This window comes from Diadema antillarum, unplaced genomic scaffold (assembly GCF_040938485.1).
Source record: "Diadema antillarum isolate AM-2024a unplaced genomic scaffold, OU_Dant_1.0 seq00001153_RagTag, whole genome shotgun sequence".
NCBI classification, from domain to species: domain Eukaryota; kingdom Metazoa; phylum Echinodermata; class Echinoidea; order Diadematoida; family Diadematidae; genus Diadema; species Diadema antillarum.
Genome location: NW_027271964.1, coordinates 289,974 through 305,256, shown reverse-complemented (window position 1 = coordinate 305,256; position 15,283 = coordinate 289,974). Strand labels below are relative to the sequence as shown.

Below are 15,283 nucleotides of genomic sequence, written 5' to 3'. Positions count from 1 at the left end.
GGAAATCACCTTATTGATAAACAATTTACTTGACTGGGATAGCGACCACTGAACAATATTGTTTCTTAAAACTCTCTCTTCTTTTCAACAAGTGGAATAAAACACATGCACATACCGGGGCATCAGTTTGGAGGAGGGGTGGGGTGGTGGCAGGGATAGTTGACCCCTACCCCATTAAATTCTGAGATGTGGACTATGTTTTGTTGTTGTTAGTTTTTGTTGTTGTTGTTTTTTTTTTTTTTTTGCTTTTTAGACAGAAAACTGCCCAAGTTTTTCATTTTAAGTGTGCATCGGATTGTTAAAATTTAATTCTGAAATGCAAAATCTCCCTTCTGTGAGAGGGGATATCTCCTTTCGATAGACTCCTTCCCCCTGCTTGGTTCCTTCCACAGATATAACATACTTTGGGGAATGATAATTTCCCTTATTCTATGAAAAATGTTTTTAAGATATATTTTTATTTGAATTTCAAGATGAAAAGCCTTTCCTATATATGCACGATTGTTCATTTTGGAGGGCAAGAGGCATTTGCCCCGCCTCCCGAGAAAATATGGGAGGGGGAATGGTGGGGACATAAAACTTTGCCTCCAAGTATTTCCTGAGATTGAGATTTTTTTTCTTCACTTTTTTGACAGAAAATGAACTGTCACCGAACATTTCAGCTATAGTATGCACCAGATTAAAAGGCAGAATCTCCTTTGCATACCCCCTCCCCCACACTATCTTTCGTTATGTCCCCTTCCATATACGCTCAGTGCTTTTGTCCCATTTTTGTTCTATATCATCACAAAGTATGTACTAGATCTTTAATTTCAGTTCCGACATATTAAAGAAAATCCCTCTTGTTGGAGGGGGTAGTGTATCTTTCAATTAACAATCCCTCCTCGGTTTCTACCCTTAGATTTGGTACACTCCTTTTACTGATAATTTCCCAAATATTTCATCATAAATGTGTATACTAGATTTTTTTTTTACATTTCTATTCTTACTGCAAAGGCTCCCTCGCATGGGAAGGATTGGGGGACAGCCCCTTTCATACCCTCCTCTCGCTGTATCAACCTCTCCTCCATGCATTGATTATGGCTACACATTTGGGTATGGACTTTTTTTTTTTTTCAAAATGGTAGTTCAACCAAGAGTGGCACGAGATCATTGAATTGCAAACAAAAGAATGCAAAAGCTCCATAATGTGGGAGGGGGATACCTCCACCCACATCCTTCTGTCGATTGGTCTTCCTCCATAGATGGCTGACTTACTACACCTTTTTGATACAAATTTCGAGGTATTCCTTCAAAAGTGCCTGTGTGCCAGGTCGTTGAATCTCATTTCTCAAAATACAAGAGCTCTGTCGAATGGGAGTGGAATACCCTACCCTCGCCAACGCTGCGCTTGCTGGGTTCCCATCCATATAGACTTGGTACACCTTGGTGATCCATAATTTTCCAAATATTCCCCAAAACGTATGCATCAGATTCTAAAAAAAAAAAACAACAAAACTTCGTCTTTGGGAGGAGGGTAGGTGAGATGCGCCCACACTACATCAACTTCCGTATAAGTGATGACGCACACATTAAACAAGAGCTACACTGAATCACTGATTTCAGGTCTAAACCTGCAAAAATCCAATCCCCCACCCACATCCTCCCCCTCCCCCTCCGCTTCATTCCTTTGCACCATGAACTTATGCTTTTACATATTTTCCAAGTCCCCCCCCCCCCCCAACGTGAAAACAGATCGACACCCCTTGCTCTGTGCACATACCCGACTTAGATAATTACCTGAAAAGTTCTGCGGAATGAGTAGCCAGAAATGCATGGTTTGTAAGCCCTACATTATAAACAATTATTAACTATTAACTATCGCAATATCAATATTAGCATCCTCACATTTCATTCGAGGTATTTGACCTTGTGTAATTTTCATAGGTGAACGGTAATTGCTCGTTAATAAACAGGGCCTACGAGTGCCCTCTAAAACATCATCATGTTTACCATTGATGATGCCAAACTATTCTGATACTTTGAGGTCATTGACCTCTCGAGATCATCAGAGGTCAAAGGCAGAAACTCGTCTGTGTGCCTTGGAATATGAAGACGATGTCATTGTACACAGATCATATGCTTGTTTTGTACATCTTTACCATGTTTGACCTTTCACCAATGATGTCATACTTCAATATTCTGATATTCTGAGGTCATTGACCTCTCAAGGTCATCAGAGGTCAAAGGTAGAAACCTGTCTGCTCCTTAGAATATGAAGACAATTTCATTGTAAGACAAATATGCTTGTTTTGTACATCTTAACAATGCTTACCATTAACCAATGACATCACAGATCAATATAATATTTTGAGGTCATTGACCTCCAAAGGTCATCAGAGGTCAAAGGTTAAAACCTGTCAATGCTCTGTGGAATCAGAAAATGGTTTCCCTGAAGTATAGATGCATGTTTAGTGAATCATAACCACATATATCATTCACAAATGTCTATAAACATCGATATTTTGATATTTAAAGTTCATTGACCTCTGGAGGTCATCAGAGGTCAAAGGTAAAAACCTGTCAGTGCTCTGTTGAATCTGGAAATGATTTCTCTGTGGTATAAATGCATGTTTAGTGCAACATAACCACATATATAATTTGCAAATGTCTAAAAACATCGATTTTCTGATATCTAAAGTACATTGACCTCTGGAGGTCATCAGAGGTCAAATCAGACTTACCTCCCGATCTTAAAATAAATCTTATGGTATGTACTAACACTGGTTAAAGTTTCATGCTTTAGTCAAATTTTGCACAATTCACGTGATTTTGAGGGCTTATCTGCTCTACTATTAGGAGTTGTGTCGACATAGGCCCACAACATACAAAAAGAGACGGACTTGCTGTCAAGGCAACAGATTTAGAAAATAAAAGCCAGAAATGGTGTGGTCTCGAGCAGGGGGGGGGGGGGGGGGGACACGAAGGAATCTTTACAAGCTGTGATGGCAGACACGCAGTCTTTTGCGAGTGTAGTACGTGTCATCACCTACCGGCCTATAGAAATGAAGGGGGGGGGGGGGGTGGAAGCGCGATCTATGATTATGAAGGAAACTCGCATATCACACAGAAGAGCCATGGACAACCAGCCGTCGCCTATAGTGACAACAAAACTTTCGTAAATCGTACCACCTTGTTGATTTGAAGCAAAGGAAGCGGCCAAGGATATGTTTCCACTTTCAGATCTCAATGAACGAATCAAACGAATAGACGACACAGCAAGAATGTCGACAATGATAGAAATGAAAGTGGTTGATATGTAACGAAAACTGAAAAAAAAATGATGTATCAACAAAATCCACTATATTGGCATGCACAAATACATAGAGTTAGTTTTCCTGTTTTCCGGGGTCGACATTTTCCAGAAGGCCCTGTTTTCACTATTACCCAACCTTATCCAGTGAAATGTTCAGGTAAGTCCCTTGAACATTGGCGGCAAGTCAACTCGCCAACAAGGGTAGGACCCAAGATCCACTGAAGCCTCTGCCATTACAAATTTGATCAATTTGGTGTGTATGTGTGTGTGTGTGTGTGTGTGTGTGTGTGTGTGTGTGTCAGCGATCTGTTGCCGCCTGATTAGCTTATCGCACTTTTACAATTCGTGAACAAAACATGGCTTTATCATCAACCGCAGTTTACAGAAAAAAAAATACTTATGTATACTTAAGACTAATGTTGAAATAATTGTACAACCGGGAGGAACCTTGCCAGATGAACTTTAGCGAGAATGAGAGAGAGAGAGAGAGAGAGGGGGGGGGGGGAGGAGACAAATAACTGAACTGCAGGTATGTGATTTTAAAGCACAGCGATATGAATAGATCATGTTGGGCTGGCGCAGTTTTATAATGGTCGTTTCGTGTATTACAATCGATCGTTTCAGAGCACGTAATAAATTGACCTAGAACTCGCGGGAAAAGCCATACTTAGTTTTTCTTCATCTTATCACTGAGACGTAAACAGAAGGGACAATTTCCAACCTTTTTTCCGCTCATTTTCTGGCGATATTTTTAGACATTGAGGTGAAAAAAAAAAGATACGTATAAAGTCTTGACTTGCTTAGCTCTCTGTGCCAGTTTTTTGTTTGGTTTCTTTTCTTGATTTTGTCATTGTCTTGCTCGTTTTCACATAATAATAGGACACTACAACTGAACGCAATTATTTTCAGTGTCTCACGATGAACCGTAATCCACACCAAACTGCCGTCAATTTCATGCCCTTTAACCCATACATTCCCTGCAGAGCCATTGTCTTCAACTTCTGCTTCTGCGTCGAAGAACGCTAACGTGCTCATGTGGGTATCCGTAGTTTCGGCAATGCAGACAAACATATGAGTTTTGAGTATAGGACTGCTTTGGGACACGTTTTGCTTTCATGGGCTTCATATCATTGCCACCGAAGACCAACCAACCAGGCCATCCGTGGCTCCGCTTCCTGTTTGTCAGGAAAGGAATTCTGGGAACAGATGTTTGGTCGGTGGTGGATAAATAAACTGAGGTAGCTTTCATCATCTGTGTGAGAGCGCATTATATATATATATATATATATATATATATATATATATGTATATATATATATATACAAATCTATTACGCTCTATCATGCACTATACTGGATTATAAAACGACAAAAATGTTCTACGATGTATCCCGAGTACCGTTTTCTTTCACCGAGTCCGCAGGCCGAAGTGAAATAGAACTACATGAGGGATAATTTAGTATTTGGAGTTCTGTTTAGTCCAGTACTGGTGCCACCGTATAGAACATGCACCAATTGTTATAGTATTAGACCCCTCGATCTACATGCATATTCCGTAGGTCTAAAGGCCTTACTAGATCTAGACTCTACTGCGGATTTCGTTCACGCAGAGTATAACGAAAATCTTATTAACATACAACTGCGTAGGTTTGCGTTTTTTTGACGAGCAGACATATGTATAAACTGCGTACTTTCTGCGTCCTGTGCTTCACGCGGAAAGGCTTGGTCTGGTCTAGTCTGGTTTCCAGACCCTTTGCCAACTGGACTCCGCGGCGACGAAGTCGCCGCCCCGCGACATCTCTGCGTAGACAATCACAGCGTAGGCGCGCTGTAAGTGTTTCGGTATAGCGCACGACCATGCACTATACCAACATTTATGCACGATCACGTGATGCAATCAGGGAGGTGAGACGTCTCACCTCCCTGATGCAATCTAACCAATCACAAAGGAAATTAAACATGTATATCAATTGTATGTATATCATACACAAAATGACAGTAAATGATGATAATTAATTCAAGTGAGGTAGTTTTTATGATTTGTGCAAGGAGTCTATACATACACGCACACACACACACACACACACGTGTGTGTGTGTGTGTGTACGGTTTGTTGGATAAGAAAGGCGAGAGAGTTTTCTCACTTGAAGAACTGTCAGCAAACTAAATCAGAATTATCAAACAACACACAGAAGAGAACAAAGTTTTAAGACTAGGGTGTCTATACACTGTATACAAGCAAATAGAAACAAACACTAGAACACCTGTCGTTTTCCAAAAAGGGAAGTTGAGGGTACGTAAAAAGTACTTCCATACCAGGTGTCAATTAGAAACAAAAGGAAAAGCTTGAGATCAACCAAAAAACAACAACAACAACAACAACAACGCCAAGGTGTGGTGTGGGCGTGAGGTCATTAAATTTGACCCTAATCACGTTTGCCTGCAATGGGAACTTCTCAGTCATTAATATTGGTCTGTATGAACTAAAGCCCCTTTTACACTAATTATGTTTCTTAACCCCGTACTTTCTCTGACCCAGGACTATCGTTAATCCCGTACCAATTTTTCAGCTTTTTACACTCGCAAATAAATCCCGTACTAAGCTCTTGTCCTGGGCTAAAGAGAAAAGTTACCTTTTTACACTCGTATTTCTTAGTCCCGTACTTTTCAAACCACATGAATATTCATGATTACGCTGTGCACTGTACAAGTACACGCACGCACAGGGCCTGGCAGCACATGATTACCTTGTTTCCGATTGGTCAGTGGGGGTCGGACTTCGTCTCCGTCGCTTAGCCCCGGATTATTTCTTCGTTCTGTTTACACTCACTTGCTTGGCACCGCATTGCGGTGCTAACCCTGCATTTTTGCAGGGCCAGATAGTACGGGATTATCGATGGGGCTAGCCCACTTTGGCAAAAACAAGTGTAAACAGAATGTGGGCTAAGGAAAGTCCGGTACCAACGGTGGGGCTAAGCCCCCCCCCCCCCCCCAGCCCCACCGTTGGTACGGGACTAAGCAAAAATTTGCAAGTGTAAAAAGCCCTGTAGGGAAGTCATTCAGGCCTGAAATGTGTGACTAAACATGCTAATGCAAGATTAAGTGTCTGATTTTGATACTTTAGTGTTCTTTTTCTTTTCCTTCTCCTTATTCTCCTCCCCTTCTTCTCTTTCTTCGTTGTCTTCTTCTGCTTTGTCGTCTTCTTTCTCACTATCATTATCATCATCATCATCATCATCATCGCCATCCTCTACTCTCTCTCTCCCTGTCTCTATCTCACAGCGTATGGGAGTGTGATTTTGAATGAATGCATATCAGATACATCTTGTATATGACCATATTATGTTGCAGGTTATTTTGCCTTTCTTTTCGGTGATCTATTACGCGTTCCCTATAATGTAGGTTTGAATCAATTTTGGTTGTTTAGTTGCTTGTTTTGTTTTCCTTTCTTTCCCAAATACCCATATTATGTTACCTCAGGAGTAAGTTCCCACATGGATCATGGCCGAACTTTTTAAAATGATGTATATTATTTTAAATTGTGAGGAATGTCGTACAACAAAGGTATTGAAATATACGCTACGATATGTTCCCTTTCGTGTTACCTTCTATTTACATTGATTTCGTTGGGTTTCTTTTGTTGTCATTATCATAGATCGTCTTGTTTCTTTAAAAAAAAAGATGTAAGCCTCGACTATAAGGAAGCAACAACCACCAAGAAAGATTTTTTTTCCAGATTATGAATTTATGAATATGTGTATATAATATTGAGAAATGTGCAATTGTTTTTCAGTCTGTTTAAGTCTAGGTCATTTCCATCAATCCATCAAGGACAAGGTCAAACAAATCGGAGTAAACAAGGAAAAGAGAGCTATAGCGTTCTATCCGCAATTAAGTAACAGATCCCAGTCCAAAGACCTTGTCAACTGAATTGGTTTGAGACTTACAATCAAGCTCAGTCTGTAATGAGTTCAACTCTGCTGGAAAGAACACAGTGTCCCACAGTGTGTTCACAGTGTGTTCACATAGTCGACTGTGTGAAAACGCTCGAATCTAACAGTGTGAAAATTATTTCACACTGAGGTGTGGTTTTTCACAGGGTATTCATATGCGTAGTAACGTTCTGTTTCACACTGTGATTTCCACTGTGGATTGGTGATTCACAATGTAGTCATACTGTTAAAACAGTGGAATTTAACAGTGTGAAGAGATTTCACACTGTGTTCACAATGTGTTCGCACTGTGTTTCACATTGTGTTTAACACTGTTGGACACTGTGTTCTTTCTTGAAGGGAAAAAGTTGAAATAAACCTTGCAATTGTAAAGGTATACTACGTGTGATTGAGATAAGTATAGATGTTAATGATAACATTACAAGAGATATGACCGACCATTGTCCGATATTCCCAGATTGTGCAAAAACAATGCATTAATGTTCCATGATGGCTACAAAAAATAAAAACACAGTGCGCAAACATCAGTATAGTATGAAATATGAAGTATGAAAAGGGCGGCATTTTCCATGCTAGTCATCTCATGATAATTATTAATGACGATAACAACAGTTGAAGACAATAAACAATTGTCTATATGAGGACAAATGTTGGATATGTGTGAACATGTACGTATCTTTACATAACGTATACAAAAAAATATCAATACAAGTAATAAGATATGCACCCTGAGATTTATGGTGTATACGTGCCTGCGAGCTCGTAAAAGATTTGCTATCGACTAACTAGCCATTTTTTTTTTTTTTTTTGGTGTGCCTGAAATTGGGATTGTGTGTGAATGACTGAAAGGAGACGCAGAATTTTGCGAGAGAAATATTATCAGTTGAACAGAGTAGGAGAGAAAAGGAAAGTTATGAGAAGAAGCTAAAACATACAAACACATACGCAGAGGGGATTCGGGATTACGACACGACTTTCAACCCGGAAGTGAGTTGGGGCATTGTCTTCCTGCGCAGCATCCATTGCGAGGCCGAGATAAGCTGGAAGCAGTGACAAGTACGGTAAGGCGTACTAAAAGCGTACACACAGTGAAATCCGATATAGCACGTCGGTTTAGATGCATATTGTCTTGGTAAAGAGAAGGGAAAAAAAGATCCAACTCCAAATTCAACCAAACCTCCGTGTCTTTAAGGTGTATTTCTCTTTCACACACTTGCAAACACAGACTCATGAATAAGTGAATAATCAAGAACAATGTCTTTTCAATTTGACCATTTATAACAATCATAGACATCATGGATGAAAAACGAAAGGTATCAAAATGTATTGTCAATTTGGATAGAAAATCAGTGACAGCCATGGCATGGTCAAGTTTCATAGTTGTTGTTTTTATTCCAGGAAATGATACTGAAAACAGACTCATGAAATATCCAAATTACACGAGCTGATGACGTCATTGCCTCACGCGTATCACCTAATATTGTATGCACTCAATTCCTTTGTCTTATAATCTGCTCAAGAGTCATACTGTTCTGTAAAAATGGTCAATGAGTTTGAACTACTCAGCCATTAAAAGAAAAAATTTTAATAAAGAGCGTTAAATGAAAGCGTTGTAACGGTTGAAATCATAGGCAAAACGGTGATTGTATCACATACTAATGAATGAATTAAAGGACAAGTTCACCGTCATAAACATGTGGGTTGAGTGAATGCAGCAATACTAGTAGAACACATCAGTGAGAGTTTGAGCAAAATCGGACAATCCGTTAAAAAATTATGAATTTTTGAAGTTTCTGCTCAGTCACGGCTGTATGAAAAGACTACTATAGCTTGTGATGTCACATGAGTACAACGATATAGAGAAAGAATAAAGAAAATTCAACATATTTTCATTTTTCTCGCATAACAAAAGAACACTCGACTTCTCTCTTTCAGAAGGCAGGGGGAATAATATTACCCTTAACGTACGTCAGTAGCAAGTCGAAGAAATGTGCGCTTTATTCAAAAAGTAATACACGTGTATTTTGTGAAATTCTCTTTTTATTTTCCGTATATAGTTGTACGCATGTGACATCATACACTGTAGTAGTCTTCTCTTCCAGCAGTGACTGCGCAGATACTTAAAATATTCGTAACTTTTGAACGGATTGTCCAATTTTCCTCAAACTTTCACTAATGTGTTCTACTAATATTGCTGCATTCTCTCAATCCTTATGTATATGAAGGTGGACTTGTCCTTTAACATACCAATTGGAATGCTATGTCATTTCATCTCCTTGTCTAATTTGCAAATGTGTTTCATGATACATTATCACTCTTTCTTAGACACATCTTTGTTAGCTCCCACGAATCATTAATTTATTTTCCCGATTTCAGTGGAAACCAAAAACTTGAAGTACCAAACGACATCTTTACCCAACAAATCCAACGCGGACAAGAATAGAACTGAACATTGTCCGAAGAAGAACATAAGTATTTGAAAGACCAAACAAGAGAGTGTTATGTATGTATGACCATCTGTTTTTGCTTCATGAAATGACATTCGTTGAAGGACACGCAAATATTTTCCACGAAGGCAATGACTTTTGCCGGAAATGCGAGCCTACATTATCTTGACCTGAAATTGGAATCAAATCTTCCGGGGAACAAACACGATAATTATACCGCACGTTTAAGGCATCAGGGCAGTGTTAAACCAATTGTTCGTTCGCAAAACTGGTAAATCATTCTAATTGTTTCAACAAATTAAAAAAAAAATCATATTTTGAGCAGGAAATGATGTGATCTATTCAGTTCAGAGGAAACGTGATCGGAAATCACATATCTAGAAACCGTTCATCGAATTGTTTGGGGTTTTGTTTTGCAGATTACAGGGATGAGGACACAGTTGGCTCAGTACCCGCACAGATGGCCGGGCAGATGACTACACAACTTATCGCTCCAACACACAAATTGAAAAAAAAACAAATGATAAGTCTTCGCATTCTACAATCATCGTTGGCTGTGGTATCGTTCTACTTTTTATCGGATCTCTCTTTCTCTCTCTTTTCCCTCTCATCTACAAATGTATATTCTCTGCCTGTCTGTCTGTCTGTCTGTCTGTCTGTCTGTCTCTGTCCCTGTCGCCCCCTCTCTCTTATTTGCCATGAGTACACTCCTATTACCCTTATTGCTTCTTCAGTATGGTGTTAGTGAAGGCGACTGTCGTTTATAAAATAATATGATTATGTTGAATGGATTATTTTATACATTATTGTATATGATACGAACTTACGGGAAATAAAAGTCTGGAAAAAGTTTCACCAGGGGATTTTGTTAAAGTGGAAATAATTATTTGATCCCAATTTATATATTTTTAAAGGTAAAACACCAATTTACATTCTAATTTTGTAGTTCAGTTTGTAAAACAAGTATGCAATATGTTTGGAAGCTCATGATATTGAAGGAGTTATTTTTGGACTGGACGTCAACGAAGAATTATGCTTTTATCAGAACTTTTCAAAATGCTGTTTTTCATCATTACATCAAAGATGCAAAGAATCAAATTGTTTGTTCTTTTGTTAGACCATTTGATAACAAAATAAATAAAAAAACTTAATCAGTTCATTATCACTGAGAGACCTAATAAGTAGATTGAATAGTGGTTGATTACAGTTAGAAGCATTATGGTAGTGCCGGGATGAAGACGGTTATGCTGAAGAGAGAGAGAGAGAGATTGCAGCACGAGTTTGAGGAGGAGGAGATTAAAGGGGATGTCTAGTAACTGATCAGTGGGAATCAGTGGAATGCTGGGGGATAATTGTTCCAATCCTTGTGGGATTCATTTAAGAGTACATCATTGTTGTGTGAAAAATTATTTGCTTCAGAATGGTCTCATATTCAAGTAATGTGCAGTTTAATGTTTCCAGGTTACAATTTTCACAAAACAATAGATATATAATCTACTCTTAAATGAATCCCACGAGAATTGGAACAACCATCCCCTAGCATTCCTACTGATTCCCACAGATCAGTTAATAGCCATCCCCGTTAAGGGGTAAAGAAGAAGGCGCTGTGGCATAGTGGATACGACTCTCAGTTCCCAATAAGGGGACCCGAGTTCGATTCCTGCTCAGTGCTTACGTCCTTGGACAAGATTATATGTTTTTCCCCACCATGTCCCTCTCGACCCAGGTGTATAAATGGGTGCCTAGCAACGCTAGGGTAATAATAATGGCAGGGCCCTCTGGTAGAGGAGTGACAACACTGAAGAGGCTACCCTGGATAGATAAGACCTTATCATTATTATGAGGAGGAGAATGGGAACACAATATAGGAAAGGAGCGGAAAGATAGAGTGGAAGAACGGGAGATTGTTGGAAATGTTGACATTTACCGTGGCGCTTGATAGCAAACGTTCATACAATGCATATATTGGGCAGGTGTATTCAGTACTTACCCTGGTCACAGGCCAGTCCGGCGTACCCGGTAGCGCAAGAACACCCGAAGGGGTCACCGAGGCAAAACTGCATGTGCCTGCAAGAACTGCCCGTGCATTCGAACTCGCAGTCACGCCCAAAACGGTTCGGGCCGCATGCTGCAATAAAAACCCACCAACCAATCAGTACAACAGAACAAAACCATACATAAGAAAGTACTAAAGTACTAAATTCAGAAGACGAGGAAGTCAACGACTGGAAAGGGGGGGGGGGGAGGGAGGAAGGCGGATGGGGAGGGGGGAGGGAGAGATAAATTGGTGATGTACGTTATGCCCAAGGTTCTTTCATCCGGAAATGAAAAAAATATATGTTCATTATTACGAAACACATAAATTCAATATACATAGATGTTCGTCAATCCGAAATTAAAATGAGTATCACTATTCTGGAGGTTCGATAAACGAAAGATGACAAAATAGCGCGTACCAATAACCCTCTGGAATTACGTACCTTTAGATTTCATTTTCGGGATTAAAGGTATTAGCCCACATTTGCAAACCCACGAAAATCAAAACTGCATAAAATAGGTCCAATATGACTTCAAGTACAAGTTATAACAGTAACATACCTCACCTGTTGCTCTTTGTCTATACCATTCGATAAAAGAGAGAAAATCATCGTTTTAAAATCAATTTTCAAACCGGGTCAACCCGACCCAAAATCGAATTACGAGCGCGGGCTAGCTACGTACATGTAACTTACACATGTATCGCATGCATGTAGTACGTACGTGGACCGGAGCTAGCGAGCGTTGTACGCATGCATACGGTGCATTTTCATTTATTTTTATGAAAGTAATGGACTAATTGGAACGAAATTTTGCACAGGTGTTACTGCAATCATACTCAAACTCCATGCTAACTATGAGACCAATTGCTGCAGGTTTACAAATGTGGGCTAATACCTTTAAGAACCTTTAGAATAACCAACTTTCGGAATAATGAACCTTTGAAACAACGAACTGTTTAATGGATTGTAAATATAAAACATGAAGAACACTAAAAGAAGAAAATTGACGGTATAGTACAAGAGATATGAAAATGACTCTCATGCATAAAAAATTCTTCTTCTCTCTCTCTGACTCAAAGTAAATAAACAAGGAAGGGTTCATTCCATTCAGCCCTCTGTGAAGAAGCCTTAAAGAATACAACCTTCAACACGTAGCCTGTATGCCAGGTCAGTTTTCCAGACGCACTCACGTTCACACATACACAACGAATGCCACATTTTCATTTCATATCACTTTCAAATCAAATCTAAGTGAAAACAAATATGATTTTCTTTTATTTCAGGTAGTTTGGGTACCTCTGACCTTGAAATTTCATAGTTGGTATCCAAATAATTTTGGCTGAAAGTGTGCAAACTTTCATGAATTTTGAAGAAGTTTGCAAAAGGGACTGACCATCTTTAATGTCGTTATTCACGCATATTACCATCACCACACCTTGCGGCTGCATCTTTTTAACTTACCTATTTCGCAGGTTTCTCCCTTAAAACCAGGGGGACAAAGGCACTCCCCTGTTACATCATCGCACACCCCTTGGTTCATGCAAGCCGGGCATTCATTGGTGCATCCAGCTCCCCAGAGGTTCGCTGGACAACCTAAGAGAAAAAAATGGTAATTTTCTCAAACCCACCATTTGTGAGATTTGTAGTTACCACCTATATCACTTTTAGCGAAGTCACGACGAACCTAAAAATGTCAAAATGTTGTAATGCTTATAACACTGACAGTTTTACGACATTATGAAGACTTTTTGTCACGTGATTAGTTGCTTGTGTACGACGTGGTTCTGAGTACAAATCTTCATTGCATTTTACCTTCTGTGGACAAACATAATTTTACAAAATGACAATTCTAAAGCAAAAAAGAGCTATCAAATCCTTATCATCCTCTCTTTGTTTTGCGTTCATCCGATATATCAGTTTGCAATTTTGTATTTATGACTTTGCATTTTTGATATATATTTGCCATAGTCAGACGTCAGCATGTTTAAAAGATTCAATGCATCAATAGTATATTATAAAGTTCTATTTTTATAGTCTCAAACATACCTTTTCATTTCATTAGTATTTCAGTTTAATTAGTTACGATATATCGTTTGATGATGTATCGAATTGTTAATTGATTATCAGTCTTTTTTTATATATATAAATATATATATATATATATATGTGATCTGTTTGTTATTCTTGTCGTGTAATGCTCTCTTATCTTGCCAGAGGAGGAAGATTTTCTGTATTTTTTAAATCAGACAATAAATGATTGAATTGAATTGAATTGAATTGAATTGAATTAATTTCAGTTTTTATGTACAAAGATAGAAGATCAATCAAATACATAATTTGTTACTATGATTTTGATTATAAATAACTATATATAATTATGATATATTAAATACATTGAATAAATGGATGAATGAATAGATGAATAAATAAGTAAATACATGAATAGATAAGTGATGAATAAAATATGATGAAGGATATAAAGGATAATGTAATTAAACATTCCTTTGATTATTTGCCTACAGCCGCTGCTTACTTCTTACGATGAGACGCGTGTAGCCACCTTGATCTGGGTCGTTTGGCAGGTGGACGCGGTAGAGTCCTGCGTCACTGACTGAAACTGCGGGAATGGTGTAGTACTCGAAGACGCCGAACCGCGTCGCGTTTCGCGGGAGGGGCGTTCCATTTCGGGACCAGACGATGTAGTCGGGAATGCGCGTGTGATGCATAAACTGGACTGATATATTTACAGAGTCCCCGGGACTGGCAGTCACTGTGAATTGGCTTGGCTTCACTGAGGCTGGAACAAAATCGAGAACAACAAGAAAATTAAAGATTAGATTAAACGATAAAGATTACCAGAAACAAGAGAAGACTATAATGACACGCATTCTCAAACTTGAGCAGAATGTAATATAACTGATTGTAGTGTCTTCTTTCGTTACATTTTTCTTTTCAAGAAAACAGTGTTGTCATGGTTGGTTGTTTACTTTAGTGTCACACCGAGATAAATCCGTTCATTCTTAATTCTGTCTTCATTTATTCAGTTTTTAAACACTTGTTATCGATACCGTCAATATATAAGGCATTGTAGGTATGAAAATCGCAATAATTTTACCAAACTCCAATGAAAACATCGAGCACCTGTTACAAAGATTGTGAATATTCAATATTTTTTGAACGACGCAATTTAATGAACATGAAGGCAATTGCTTATATCAACCTGACAAAATGACATTTTGAAAAAAAAAATAGAGGGATTCATTGTAAGCTACGGTTGTAAAGTGTTTTAATACATTCTGGAAGATTCAAGTTTTTGTTTTTTGTTATTCTCTCTTAGCTGGGCATATACTTTTCTGATTTGTTTTTTAATTAATGATTATTTAACCAATTCAATCTAACCTTTTTCCAATATAAGAGACGCTGCGAATCACAGTATAAGTGCTAAGTTTTATGATGATGAAATAATATCTGCAGGAAATTTCCCTATGTTTATTTAAAAAGAGTGAGTTTCTGTTAACCTGAGAGATATATTGAAATATTTTCAGCTATT

General features: G+C 38.5%; 1 protein-coding gene across 1 annotated transcript in view; it reads right to left on the bottom strand.

Annotated features, from left to right (window-relative positions):
* LOC139744283 (angiopoietin-1 receptor-like) overlaps positions 1–15,283 on the bottom strand; it is a 57,783-nt gene that overhangs the window by 25,891 nt on the left and 16,609 nt on the right. The window contains exons 3-5 of the mRNA XM_071654729.1: positions 14,267–14,530; positions 13,195–13,326; positions 11,685–11,822 (exon numbers count right to left, since the gene is read on the bottom strand). Coding sequence (XP_071510830.1) covers positions 11,685–11,822; positions 13,195–13,326; positions 14,267–14,530 — 534 coding nt within the window. The remainder of the gene's footprint in view (positions 1–11,684; positions 11,823–13,194; positions 13,327–14,266; positions 14,531–15,283) is intronic.